The sequence below is a fragment of the Gorilla gorilla genome, chromosome 2 (genome assembly GCF_029281585.2).
Source record: "Gorilla gorilla gorilla isolate KB3781 chromosome 2, NHGRI_mGorGor1-v2.1_pri, whole genome shotgun sequence".
NCBI lineage: Eukaryota > Metazoa > Chordata > Mammalia > Primates > Hominidae > Gorilla > Gorilla gorilla.
This window is the reverse complement of record NC_086017.1, coordinates 64,621,544-64,636,767: the sequence shown is the minus strand read 5'-3', so window position 1 is coordinate 64,636,767 and position 15,224 is coordinate 64,621,544. Positions and strand designations below refer to the sequence as shown.

Here is a 15,224-nt window from a genome sequence, read left to right as displayed (position 1 = left end):
AGAAAGGAGAATCCAGTATTTTTAAAAACTTCCTTCAGCCCAGGAAATAAACTCACACTAGGTTTTCTAAAATTGGGAAATGACAATAAATAGTATTTATTGCATTCATACTATGCACAGACATTTAATCCTTAGAGTGAACCCTGGAAGGCAGGTCGTATTCTCATGTTAGAAATGAGGAAAACTATACTCAAAGAGGCTAAGTAACTGGCTTAAAGTCACAGAGCAAATATGGAGTAGGCATGCAATTCAAACCTGGGATGCTGTTCTAACCTAAATTCAGTGCCCTTAGTGAATAAACTAAGGTAGATGATAAATATGCTTAAAAAAAAATCCAGAGCTATCAATACCAACAAAACATCAGGTTACTAAAATGGAGTCAATCATCATTCCTAATGCCAAGTGCTCCTGGAGTCTAGTCTCTTTCATTACTGCAAGCTGGGTCACCTTAGGGTAATGCTGGCTTGAAACTGTCCTGGATGTGTCAGGACAGTCATAAATTCAAAACTGCTCATCTCCCCCTTGATCTTCTGGGTGGTTCCAAAGTTGGTGAGCATCTCACAATTTAGACTCTGCAGATGAGTTCACCATGTGAATCCTATTTTGACCCCGTATAAATGATGGGGTTTTGTTGTTGTTTGTTTGTTCGTGTCCTGGCAGAATCCAGGTCCACATAAGGAGTTGGAAGAAACTGCTGCTTCCTGGTCAGAGGTACCTGTTGAAGCAGCAGCTGCCTTCTCTTCACCCGGCAGACCTAACAAAGAGGAAGACAGACTCCCCAGTGTCGTTCCTGGCCTGACAGGTTGCTCAACGCCATGAAGAGGAGAAGGAATCTCAGAACATTCTACCGGGAGATCTATTTATTAGGGCAATTTGCAAAGATACAGCAACTGAACCTTGGGAAGCATAGCAACAACGTTGGGCTATCATTTTAGGGATAACCTGATTTTGTGGGTTTAGTTTTATGAACCTCAAAGAGTTCTTTAAGAAGTGGAATAAATGAGCTCTGTCATCTTGGCATACCAAGTTTACTTAGTAATGGGCCACCTGAAATGTTATTTTAAAGTAAATAAGAATGATTATGGCACAGAATGTAAAATTCATGCAAATGTTTAAGATAAAGCAAAAGACTTCAGAGACTTTCCTCTAACTACATGCCCAGATCTGCCCCAGACCATATATTTTGGCTCTGTGGTCACAAAAGTACTTTAGCGCAAAAGTTTGAGTAGCAATGGGTTCTCCCTCTAACTTCCGATATCTGTATGTAATTAGCAAATCTAATACAACGACCGATTTAAGTGATGAACATTACCTAAAGCAAGGCATCATATTAATGCAAAGCTGTATCTGCTTCATGAACTTATATCTGCCGTGAGCATCAGGTTATGTGTCCCTGGTCAAAACAATACATAAGTGTGATGTGTCTTTCTCTGCAGGCACACGATGTCCATCTGCTTCTCATTGGTGGTGCTAATTTTGAGGACCCGCTCAAGATGCTGCTGAGATTCATCCAATATATAGTATACTAAGACAGTGTACATAGTATCCCACTGTTCAGCTGCCACTTTTTCCCCCTCGTGACTAATGAAAAGTCTAGGGAAGCATTTTGAGATCATAAAAATACCCTGCTCATCATCGAAATTTCCCCCTAGATTTAGCATCCATTGACAGACCTTTGCCCTAACTGGTCTTTACCAAAATGGTTGCAAAATAGTGATTTTCCAACTCCATCACTCCCTCCTCATTTGCCAGTCAGCACTCCATTATACACTGCACTCTTCTCACCCACTGACTTACCTGTCTGGTTCATCTGTTTGGGATTTGTTTAGTTATTTATTATCAGTAAGGACATGTGGATTTCTGTTTTATTCAACAAGTTACAAGCCATTATTGTCATTCCCTATTTTGAGGCTCAAATTGTCCCAGATTTGACCAATGAGAGCCTCTTCATGCTGATCCTGTGTCCTTTTGACATGACCACATTATTGTTTTGAGCACTTCCTTAGTTTCTGGCACAAAATATTCCAAGCTTATTATTATTATTGTCATCATCATTATTATTATTTGGTACCTTCTCTGCTGCAGCCCTGGAATAAGCAATTACTCTAAGGGTCCCTGGCTCCTCTTAGTGGGGAGTGTTTTTTAGAAGCCGGAACCTGGGTACTGGATGGGCTCATTGCTACTTGGGTGCCACTGCTTGTAGGTCCTTTAGAAAGACAGAGTTGGGATTTTTCAATCAAGTCTAATCCCATAGGCAGATCCCCTGTCTTCAGCATTTACACATTTGCCCAATACCTCCATACTCACAAAATGGATTCAGAATTGCTGTAACCATATTACCACAAATGACACCAAATGGAGTTTAGAATTTATTTGCAGTTCTCTTTTCCTCCCTAGATTGAGGGGTAGAGAGTGAAAGTATTGTGTTCAAAATTTAATATTGTGTGTACTACTATATTCTAAAGTTTTTTTCCTCTCTTTCTGAGAAATTTTGTTATTCACTTGAAATATTATTGGATTCATTTTGTTCTGTTTGCATTCACTTTTAATTTTCCCCCAATCTTGTTTAATTTTTGAATACACAGAACATTCATATGCTTTCAAAAGTCAAAACTGTGCAAAAAGGTATACTCAGAGTTGTGTCATTTTCTCCCCAAGCCCTGCATCACCTCCCATATCCTAATAAGATGTGGGAGGTGGTGCAGAGAAGATGGCTTGGGGAGGGAATGATAGTTCTGTTGGTAACCAGTTCTGTTGGTTTCTGGTTTATTCTGTTTCTTGCTTTTGCTTTTTTTTTTTTTTTGTAAAGTAAGCAATTACATATCTATCTTCTTTTTTCCTCATTTCCTATATGAAAGGTAGTATGCTATATATAATTCTTGCAAAAAGTAGTATGCTATATGTGATTTTGCTCATTTTACTTAGAAGTATATTCTGTAAATCACTCTCTATCAACTAATGCAGGTCATTCTCATTCTTGTTTTTAATATTGACTCCATTAGGTGTAGGTACCATAGTCTATTCATTCAATCTCTTATGTTTGGGCATTTAGGTAACTTCCAATATTTTGAAATTACAAGCTGCTCTGCAATGAACAAACTTGTGCATATATTTTTGTGCTGTTAGAGGTCCATCTTCAGGGTTGAATTCTTAGAAGTAAGACTGCTGGATCAAAGGGTAAATGCAAATTAACTTCCATAGAGATTGCCCCATTTTGCATTCCCACAATCAATGAATAAGAGTGTCCCTTTTCCCATAGCCTCACCAACAGAGTGCAAGGTTAAGCTTTTAGTTTTTGCCACTCTGATGGGTGAGAAATGGTATCTCATTATAGTTTAATTTGCATTTTTCTTATTATGAAGTTGTGCATTTTATGTTTAAAAGCCATTTTTTATTCTTTTTTGTGAACTGTCAATTTTTTTGCTCATTTTGTTCCTATAGCAATTTTGGGGGTTTCTCCTCAATTTTAAAAAGTTCTTTATAAATTGGAGATTATTAATTCTTCATGTGTACTATGTGTCACAAATATTTTCTCCTATTTTATCATTTGTCTTTTGGCTTTGCTTATGATGTGTTTTTGGCTTACAAAAGTTTTTTTTGTTGTTGATAAATAAGTTGTAGTCAAACTTATTTATCTTTCTCTTTACTGCCTGTAGATTTTGCAGTCATTGTTAGAAAGTCTTCCCAGAATCCAGGTCACAGAGGAATTTACCCAGGTTTTCTTCTACTGCTTGTAATGGTTTCATTTTTTACAATTTAGACGTCTGATCCACTTGGATTTCTTCCTTGGGTATGATGTGAAGACTGAACTAATTCTATTTTTCTCTAAATGGCTATCTGATTTTCCCAAAACCATCTATTACAAAGCCCATCTTAGCCCCACTGATCTGAGACATCACCTCTATTATATACTAAATCCCCATATGTAGTTGATTTTTTGGACCTTCTACTCTACTGATCTGTCTGTCCAGGTGCTACTACCATAATGTTTTAATTGTAGAAACTGTGTCTTATATTTTTTTAAATTGATGAAACAAATAAAATGACTGAACAAACTGGCTATTTGGGGTTTGTACACAAAACCACTGAGTGATTTGGTTACTTTAATACTAGCTAGCCACACTCCTCCTCCTCCTCACTCCTATTTTTCCTGCCTTACCCAACAACATACAAGAAAAGATGAAGTTATCACCATGGCTGCTATTGTTAATATGGTGCCAACATAAATGGGGCAGCTTATTTTGTTTCCATGATTTAAAACCAAACTGGGGACAGACTCAAGCTGATAAAAGCTCATGGTCTCCCTAGCATCGGAGAAGCCTTTTCAGCTTAACATTCATCTTTATTCAAGATGACTTTTCTTGGGGAAGGAGTCTCCCTTTTTGACAAGGGGATACATTCATATTTCCAGGGCCGCATTGCATACTTTAAGGCTGAGATGGGGCAGGCTGCTGTGGCCTGGCCTGTGTCATGGTGTCCCCTGAAATGAGTTCCCACATGCTTTTCCTGACCTGAGTTTGCCTGCAGCTGCCAGAAGTGCAGCAGGAATGAGAGAGCCCAGGGAGAGAAAAGCTGACCCATGACAGCCATCGAGATCACTCTGGAGGACAGCTGTGTCTGGGTTACAGTGATTAATGTGATGTTAATCCCAACAAAAATGACTGGAGAGAGGCCCTGTGAGAACACTTACAATCAATAAACGAAAAACACCACTCCCATCAGACTTATTATCACTATGAAAAATCACCCTGAGATTACATAAGAAACCCAGCCATTGAGCCATTACTTGATGATTGGCAAAGCTCCTCCTTTTCTGCTAATTCAGCATCAGAATCTGCTGCTTAGAATTCGGCTTTAGAATGGGCCCATGGTCAGAGTTCAAACAACAATCCAGTGCCTACTGAACCACCATTCAAGCATATTCTCACTTATGCATGGGAAGAAAATGCAACTGTAGCCTCCATGGTGGCCCCAATTCATTATTAGAGCTGAGCTTTGGTTACATTCCCAATTGAGACACAAAGATTCATTGCCAGGACTGGGGCTCACATATGGTGAGGACAGAATCTAAGAATGCTTGTAATCATTGCTACACTGACAGAATTTGAACACGTGAAAAAGTGGGACAGAAGTAACGAGAAAAGACACAAGCAAAACATGATTTCTTTTGTGCAGACCAGCTACCTTTCTGAAGTACGTGTCATACTTTCTAGTACATTATGATTTTTCACCAACTTTGCTTGTCAAGGTGACCAACACTATACAAACAATCAAGAAAAGTGTCACTGAACACAAAAAATAAGAGTGATACAGTTGCTATTTTCTGGAATTAACACAATTTGGGGATGGGGGTAAAGCTTAGCCTCTTTCCCGGGGCCCCGTGGACTCACAGTGCTATCAATGTAAGCTTCGGTCCACACCACATCATGCTCCTGGTCGATGACTTTGGGCCGGCTAAGCACGTGAAGGTATTCCATGACATTCTCCTGCACATCAGCCAAGGTGGAGATCTGGGTAAAAAATCCTGTCAAAACCCAAGGGAGGGCCAAGTTTAGTAACAGACAGAAAGACCTGCAACTGGGAATATGCATATGCCATGCCTTCTTGCCCTCTAGCTAGTTTCCTTCTTTTTTCTTTTCAACGTTAGCTCCTCTCCCCCATCACCCACTTTATGAGTAATAAGTTCATGTTAGAAAATACAGTCAAGCAAATGTAATAAAATTAAAATCAACCATAAACTCATCTCCCAGAGGAAGTTCCTGTTAATTCTTTGGAGAATATCCTCCCTAACTTTACATGCACACCCCCCCCAACATACATATATATATATATATATATACACACATACACATATACACACATACACACACATATATATACACACACACACACAGTATATGTTTACACTGACATACTGTGTGTGTGTGTGTGTGTGTGTGTGTGTATTTATTCCCTGGTACAAATGACAGTCCTTTCTACGTGATATTTTGTAACCTTATTTTTTCACTTTTGTGAGTCTATTTCCAAGGGAAAAACTAGGAACCATAAAAATTAAAGGCTAGTGCATTTTTATAAACATAACAATAATAGTTATGATTAATTTTTGAGTGCTAAGTGCCATAAAATTTGCTAAACACTTGATTAACGTTGTCCCTTTTCTTTGTGACAACATATTTAAGTGCAGATGACTGTGCCCATTTTAAAGATAAGATGACTGATGCAGATGGGGGATATGTTTTTTGCCTATGTTCTCTCAGGCATCAAGTAGCAAATACAGATGATGATTCCAGGTTTGTAAGTCTCTTAATTTGTCCCTTTTACTTCTACTGAATTTTGCCCTTTGTATGTTTGAGGCTAAAATTTCAGCCCATATCATGATGTGGTCCCCAGTGCTGCCTTTTAAATATGTTGGGTAGACATGATTTCTTTCTTTCTTTCTTTTTTTTTGAGATGGAGTCTCACTCTGTCGCCCAGGCTGGAGTGCAGTGGTGCAATCTCTGCTCACTGCAAGCTCCGCCTCCTGGGTTCACACCATTCTCCTGCTTCAGCCTCCTGAGTAGCTGGGACTACAGGCACCCGCCACCACGCCCGGCTGTTTTGTATTTTTAGTAGAGACAGGGTTTCACCGTGTTAGCTAGGACAGTCTTGATCTCCTGACCTCGTGATCCGCCTGCCTCGGCCTCCCAAAGTGCTGGGATTACAGGCATGAGACACCACGCCCGGCCAGGTAGACATGATTTCTAAGCAACAGAAACATTCTCACCATGCTGTTGTCTTGTGATTGGTGACACTATTTTGATCTTTAGTTCCAGGGCGCTGCTATGTTCCTGTACTGCTGTAGAGCTTGGGGTCACATCAGCTTTGCTGTGGGTTAGGAGATGTTAAAAGGGAAAGGGTGAACTGAACACAGGCCTGGACCCCTTGGAGGGAGCCCTTCATTCACACATTTATTGAAGGTTTCCTTTGTGTTTAGCACTGAAGAAGCAGCGATTAATAAGGTGAGCAAGACCCCTGCCCCACTGGGGCCTGGCAGTTCTGAGTAAACAGACAATTACAAAATGGCACATTCAACATTAAGCTAAAACTTACAACAGGCACAGCCAATCAAATGTGGTTACCTTGAGCAAGGGTCAGTGTAGCTAGAACCTGAAGGATGAGGACCAGTTAGCCACAGGAACTGGGATTAAAGATGGTGTCCAGCAAAACAAGGAATATAAATAAGGACCCAGGATCAGAGAGAAGCAGGCCCCTTCTAGGAACTAAAAATAGCTCAGAATGGCTGGAGTTAAGGAGTTGGTAGAGAGAGGGTAGAGTTAAGATGACATAAGATGACAGAAATGGGCAGGACTGTCACACAGAACTTGGGAAAGAGTTTAGACTTCATCCTATACGCAGGTAGTCAGGGAAGGATTTCAAGCAGGGGATGGGCACAGATTCTTGTTTCCTCCCCGTGCCTCTAAATAAGGATCCTAGGCTCATACCACCTCCTACTCGCCAAACAAATTAAAGAGAGTATGTGTGCCTCTGAGGCCAGCTCCATCACAGCACTAGCTCCAGAGTTTCTAGAATCTCTTAGTGACTAAAATAGGGCTCAGGGTAAGGAAATACCAGCCCTGCTGTTGTCCAGAAAGGGTCGGGACCCACCCAGAGGATTTCTAAACAAAGGCCAGCTGGTTTGAATTTGGTGTGCCAACCCCAAACCAGGTTGGGACCATGTGGCTTCTGGGTTCCTGATGACAGCTCTGCATAGTGCTAATTAGCATGCATTGTCACTCCTGCCTGCCCCACCCTCCTGGCCTGGGTCAGAGCCTTTCCCATCCCAGGGGAAACAGGGCCCCAAAGGAATAGGCTGTGAGTTTCTGTCCTAGTTTGAGACCTGGGAGCAGGGCCTATGTTCACCTCTCTCAGCCATCAGGCACCATAGTTAGGGAGACCCATTTAGGATGCTGCTCTAGCAATGCTCCTAGATGGTTCCTCTTAGAGGCATGGTTGGAAAGGACAGGTTTTAAAAAGGATTGCCAGAGGATAGGGAACACGCCACATACATAGTTATCATCTCTCCAAGCATGGAGGCTGCAATCAGCGTTTGATAAGAAAGAAAATATTTCATCTCTTCTTTAGTAGGCAAATCTTGGGCTCTGCATTAAGGGGTCTTGACACAGAGGACAAGCTAAGAGGGGTGCTACCATGGTAAAGTAGGGAGACACAACTCAATAGCTCCAGACCTTTAGGATACAGGGATGAGTGCTTTACAGTGTCAAACAATTCTGTTTAGGCGCATGTGCTCTTGGGCCCAGACAGGATCTTGTAGGAGTTCTTGGTTGCCTGTATTCACATCTAATCCTCAAAGCCAGCAGTAAAGCTCTCTGATTTGGATTTTCCAAAACATTGCCAAGGGAAGAAAGATGAATTTAAGGAGGAGGGTGGGAGGGACAGGTTATTAGGATAGAGAGGGAGTTGGGGGAAAACAATCATACATTTGGAAAAGGACAGAGCTGAGAAATCATCCCCACTTGTCCTTGCTTATCACAGCCAAGGTTCTGAAAGATTACAGAAAGCTGACTTCTCTCCAGAGCAACAGACCCACGGCCAACTGTATACCCAACACCTCCACAGGGATAACTAGCAGGATTCTCAGGCCGAATGCATCCAAAGCCAACTCCCGACTTCACTTCCCAAATCCATTCCTCTCCCAGTTGGTCATTCCCATCTCAGAAAATGGCACCACTTCCCAGAGAGGCCAAAACATAATTATCCTCCATATCCATCCTTTCCTCACCCCACCCCATATGTAATACACTAGCATGTTCTTCTGGTCCTATCTCTAAAATCGATCTAAATTCACTTCCCAATCTCCACTGCTTCACTACTCCAAGATGCATTCATCTCTCACCCAGAGTCCACAAGAGTTTCCCCACAAATCCCTCTCCCCCTTGTCTAGGCTCCTCACAGCCATCAGAGATTGCCTAAAAGGTCGCAGCAAATCATCATCTTCCTAGTTGAAATCCTACAATAGCTTGTATTTAGAGTTAAAATAAAATCCAGATGTCTTACCCTGACCTCCAAGACCCTCCCTGAATTGGCTCCACCTACCTGGGTGACCTCATCCCTGCCATCTCCCTCTTCTCACTGTTCAGGCTCGCTGGCCTTCTTTCCCCGCCTCTCACATGCCAACTGCGTTCCCCTCCTCAGGGCCTGTGCACTTGCTGCCCTCTGCCTGGGACACCCTTTATCCCATTTTCCATGTTTGGTTCCTTTTTGTCGTTCAGGGCTCAGCTCAGAGAGGCCCTCCCTGACATTCCTGTCTGAAGTCACTTCCTCTCCCTTCACCCTGCATCAGTCCCTTCAGAGGACTCATCCATCATTGGATTCTCACTTGCTTATTGTGTTCTCTCTAACTGGAATATTAGCTCCACGAAATGATTCAAAAATCCCCACCTTGTTGGGAGCAATATTCCAAGAACAGGGAGGGAAGGTATGCAGGAGCCATTAGTAAGGTGGAAACATTCACTGAGGTCTTACTGAGATCCACCTTGCCTTTCTGCATGTGGGCCTCACAATGGCCCAAAGCATGTGCTCACCATGTAGGGGAAGAAACACAAACTGAGTCAGTAATTTGTCCTGGATGAATTCGAATCCAGGTTCATTTGATTCCAAAGCCTTTGCTCTGAACCACTGAAGACACTGCCTCTTTCGCTGCTGGGAAGGGACAGGAGAGCAGCTCAGAGCTCCTCCCCCAGGAGGGTAACTCTAATGGGCTATTTGCGTATTGTAGCTGGGGAACTATGAGGATGGGGATGGGGCAATATATGACTGTCCTTTGAGCAATGAGCAACAACAAAGATCTACTCAAACCCCAGTCTATAGTTCCAACTTATATTTCACTATGTAGACCAGGGATGCAGATGTATAAAAAGGTAAGAAAAGATAAAATTTTAAAAATAATATTGACAATAACAATGTATGCTGCAAAGCTTATGCACATTTGATTCCAACTCATTAAAATTTAAAATCTTTCTGAGCCTTTTTTTTTTTTTGGTTTTTAAATGTCTTAGTATAAGTTTTAGTTAACAAATGATGGATAATAGGAAATCGCTAAGGGCTAGAATCTGACTGTAACCATAGACACTTCCCTTGTTTTCCCTCTGTATTCTCTCAGCTGGCCACTTTCCCTCCCCTTTCCCTCTGTTTTTTTCCTGTTAAATTCTAGGTCTTGAATGTTTATTCTCTTTTTTAATGTGCTTTTTTGGACTTCATATATCATGTAAGAAAACAGAATCAGCAATCATTCGGTAATTACCAAGGAGCAATTAATGCTGAAGTTAGCCACCTATTACAAATGGTCTGCTCATTTTTCTCTATAACATCAATTTATTTACCTTATTCCCTTGCAGAGCTCCTTCTGTGAACTCTGGGTTACAAATACTGCATGTGATAAACCATATGCAGTGCAGTGCTTTGTGTTTCTGAGATATTACCCTTACTTGGGGATTTTTAGAGTCTTTTGCCTCAAAGCTGCCTGAGCATGAGAAGCTCCTGTGGTGAATCATTAAATACTCCACTTTGCAATGACCAGATCCAAGGGTACCAGGAGTCTGTCCTCAGTGGGCAGATCCTAGCTGTCTACCTCAAATAGTGAGGTCCTCCTTCCATCTTTGGAGTGACGGGTGTAGCTTCCTTTGATTCCTTTGAGTCTTTGAGTCTTTCCAAAGACTCTTCCCACCTTAAGCAAGGCAGGTGGAAAACCTGAGAGCCAGTACCAAAATTTCAGTCTCCAGAGGGTGCCGAGGTAAGAATGAGATTTAGGAGGGCAGTGAAGGTGATGCTGTGGCTTCCCTGGTTTGCATTCCCCATGAGCAACGGTGTTCTTGGAAGACGCTCCCAATACTGTGTTCTGTGTCATCTTCCTCCTCCTCCCTGTCAAGATCACACACTACTGAAAAAAACACTTATTTCTATAGAAAAAGGTACAATTTATAAACAACTTCCTACCTCCCTGTCTTCTCTGACTTCACAAAAAAACAAGCAAGAGGTCTGTTGAGTGCTGAGAGCAGAAGAACCCATATTCATGGTGTTGGAGAGAATGGACATTGAGGGCAGGGAGCCCAATGGTCTTGGTGGGAGAACCGCACTCCTGAGCAGAGCTCTCAAAATCAGCTTGAGCCTCAGATCAAGGGACACATCTTTTCCTTTGTGACTACGACTACATTTTAATTTCTAACTCCATGTTAAAAATACAAGAAAAAGAAGAAAACAATCTAAAGGTACACACTGGGGAAATAGGAATGCTGTCTCCCTCCTATAGCTCTGTGGCTGCACCCATCACACCTTGCTGTGGTTTCTCCTGGTCTCATCTTATCTACAGCCTTAATGTCCCCAACTCTGAAACATCAGGACCTGAACCATACCACTGTGCAAGCTGAAGCAGTGCCATTTCCAGAACATACAGGCTGGGCATAAATCCCAGCTCTGGCCTTTGTTAATTATGGCACATTGAAATCCTTTCTCACTCTCTAGTTTTCTTTTCCTAGATTACCTCAAATGAAGAGAGATATGTAAGAGTTCTCTATGAATCACAGCTTTCTCCTCTCCAAAGAGAAGCAGCCTTACATCTGATGAAGAGTTCAGGCTGGGGCTTTGGATCACCTGGGCCTGAATCCTAGCTCTACCGCCTGCTGGCTGGTAATCTGGAACAAGGTGCTAGTCTTGCTCAGCCTCAGTTTCCTTCTCTGTAAACAAAAATAATGATAACAGTACCTCATAGAGCCTTTGGGAGGATCAAAAGAGGTAATGCACAGATGTACTCTGTTCTATGCCTGGCACTTAGTGAGCAGCTTGTCATCCTTAGTTGCTGTTTTACAATAACAGCAAGAATCACCATCTTCATTGCCACTCAAAATCTCTGATTCTAAGGAATGTGTGCAATGAACTACAAAAAGGTATTTAAATAGCTGCTGTTTGTGCCTTCCTTCACCTGTCTTCAAGTAGCAAAATGTTTTAATTGCCACTTTTCTCCTGCTGCCACCTATGACCATTCCGGCCTCATAAATGTGAAGCTATCTTTTGGGGGACACTACATGTGGAAAGATATAATGAGGTTAAGAATCTTTTCATTGAAAAAAGATTAGGAGCTGGACCTTCCAGGAAGTCTCAGGCCACCAGTTCTCTTTCAAATAAGGAGAGAATGACCTTTAGCCCATGGAAAAGGGGTAAGCTAAGCAGACGACAACACATGTGGCATTTCCATTGGACCTGACGATGACTGATCGGTTGAGAACCCAAACATGGAGGCCCTTCTTTATTTGCACAGCTGGAAAACACTCCATTAACTGTGATTTTTGAAGGAGAATCAGCCAGTGCTTATTTAAAATCTTGGCATACTGAATGTTAGAGAAGGTCACCATGGCTTTGTGAAATGTCTGGGCTAGTCGGTAGTCGGCCCTCTTTTCTGTTTTCCAGTTCACTTATTTTTGAAATAGTGTGAACGCAGAACTTTAAATTCCACCAGCCATTCTACAGTGGCAATGATTGTTTTAATGTATGTAAAATGGCTTGCTGCTTTGTCTCATTAGGGTTGGTTCCCTCAAGACAGGACCTACTTATGCATAAAATGAAATAAACTCACAAGCTCCAGGCCTCCCTGGATTTTGCTGGTAGACTGGAGGAGGCAGAGAACTATTGCAAGGGGTACAAATGTCCCCAGACATTCATTTCCAGAGGAAAGTGTCTGAGATCTGCTAGCTAAGAACTGTCTCCATGGCTACCAGACTCCCAAGGAAGAAGTCCTGCACTGATAGCAGGTCCTTGACCACTAACTCAGGGACAATGTGAGAGCCCTCATGATTCTTGCTCCCTCCCAGGGTCATTCTGTGGTCAGGCCCAGTGGGTTAGTTCTGCCTCCTTGGACGCTCCTTGGGTCTGCTCTGGTCCCTGAATGCTAATGCTTCATTTCACTGCAGAACTTGGCTGAGTCAGGGTGAAAATATGTAAGGGGGCCCTCTGGACCTCATGACACTTGAGATGAAAAATGTTATGCTGCCTCCATACTATAACAATCTGAGACTATAAACAATGATTTAATTAATGACCATAGAAGAATACTTGCTCACCGATGTTACATGGTCCAAAACCCCTTAACTGACGCAACGTGAAGCCAATGTTTATATGGGCGCAGATGACTGGAATATCACATTTTGATGGCATTGCTACTTTGAAGAGTGGCAAACAGTGACATTCCCAAGGCTCTTTACATAGAAGCAGAATGAGGAAGATGAAACTATCAAGAGGGGCTGACTCTGGTAGGAAGGGAAATAACTGGATGTGGACAGGAAGGGAAGGAGAATTATTATGGAATCCACAGCCTGTCCAGCCAAGCAGCTACTAGTACCTCCCTGGATTTTCTGCACTGCTGTACTCAGAACTTATAAATCCTAAAGGCTATATTCTATAGCCAGGCCCTAAAATACTCTGAGTTGACTAAACTGTCTTCAAAATGATGCCTCAAAGATTCTTATAAACAATGACTAAAACTAAATTATGGTGTAATATTAGTTGATTAAGACAAGACTTCAATTTCAGTAATTTTCATCAGCTGGACACAGACAGTGGTAAAAACAATAACCCATGACTAAATGCATACTAGCTGATGGAAGAATTGCAATCTGATGTGGCAAGAAATAACAGCAAATTTTTTTTAAAAAAATTAAAAAATGGAAAGGAACTCTTTTTTTCAAGACCACAGAATAAAGGAAAAAATGGGAAAAGTATAGCTAACTCAAGGTTTTTAAATGTCAACAAAGTTCCAAAACTAATTTCAAGAAAGGCCTCTTCACTCAGAGGAAATCTGGGATCTACTCGGCCTCCCTCTCCTCTGCCTGTGTTCTTCCTATAGTTCTCCCTGAAATGAGGCCACATGTGTAACTCTGAGACAAGCAGAATTATTGATACCTTTTAGTGAAGTAAGCCAGACAATGAACGAAACACAATTGCAGAAGGTGTTATTTTAGAGCTTCAAGGATATGTTAAAAACTTCCATGCAGCCCTTCCTTTTGTAGATGAGGAAATTGAGCCTTGCTTAAAAGACTGTTCAAATAGAAGCAGATAATTAAAGAAAATGCCAAGCAAAGGGAAAGATGGGTGCAGGTTTAAAAGCCTGGCTGTCCACCTATTCTTGGAGAACTTTCCCACACTCCCATCCACAATGCTGAGCCCCACCCAGAGCATTTATTTCTCCATGGGCTTCCTCTGCCCACACCCAATTCAGCAGGGAGGAAGAACTGGCCCAAGCTGGGTACCATAATCTCTTCAAAGGGGTGAGGAGGAGGACGTGAAATCAGAATTTAGATTTGCTAGTCAGCCTCAAATGGAAAAGATATAAATACTCCTTTCCGATATTGTGCCTTGCCCACAGTATTGTTGTGTGGATGGATGGGCATGCACGGTATGGGGTGGCCATTCCTGGCTGTATGCATGCCATAGTAGGGAAGGTCTATCTACAAGGAAGAAGAATGCCATGGACATGTCAGAAGAAACTGAGAAGGAACAGAAAAACAAAAACACGTCTTCCTTCTCCCTTGTGATACCCAAGCTTCCCTTCCTACCAGGGTTCTCAGTCACCCCCCCCTCTCCAAAATGCCCCCTTTTTTAATTTCAGGGAACAACTTTGGTGGCTTGCACCTAAAACAACTTCGTCTTAGGCCATCAAAACTGGAGCTAAGACCCACAAACCCTTCACTGAGTCCTCTTTTCTCCACTAAAGTCCAAACACTGGAACTTTTATGAAGGATGGCTTAGGAGACCCATTTAAAGCAGACCACTGAAATCCATCAATACCAATCTACTATGCAACAGGACCTACCTTCCTTTATTAGTACTTAGAGTCAACTTACCTATTTTTTCAGACATCAAAGGAGCACCCACTGTGGTACGAGGCTGGGCTGTGTCAGAGCACCCAAGATGAAATGAGAGTCAAAGGCTGCTCTCATGGAGCTTGTAGCCTCAGAAGGGAGGCCAACAGGACCCAGAGATCAACATAACACAAGAGAATAACTCAGGGCGCTTACATACCAGAGCCAAGCTACCAACTTTATTTATATGGCATCATGTCATGCCCACAACATGTGTGAGGGGAAGGTATTGTCACTACCTCTGCTCTGTAGATGACGTGACTCAGATCTACCCAGATAGGTTTGGTAACTTGCACATAGTTGGTGGATAGTGATTGC

The 15,224-nt window shown here is 42.1% G+C and overlaps 1 protein-coding gene across 3 annotated transcripts in view; it reads right to left on the bottom strand.

Moving 5' to 3' along the window:
* The window catches only part of CACNA2D3 (calcium voltage-gated channel auxiliary subunit alpha2delta 3), a 939,729-nt gene that overhangs the window by 298,906 nt on the left and 625,599 nt on the right, over positions 1–15,224 (bottom strand). For all 3 annotated transcript variants that reach the window (XM_031009416.3, XM_031009417.3, XM_055383540.2), the window contains exon 13: positions 5,391–5,524. In XM_031009416.3, coding sequence (XP_030865276.1) covers positions 5,391–5,524 — 134 coding nt within the window. The remainder of the gene's footprint in view (positions 1–5,390; positions 5,525–15,224) is intronic.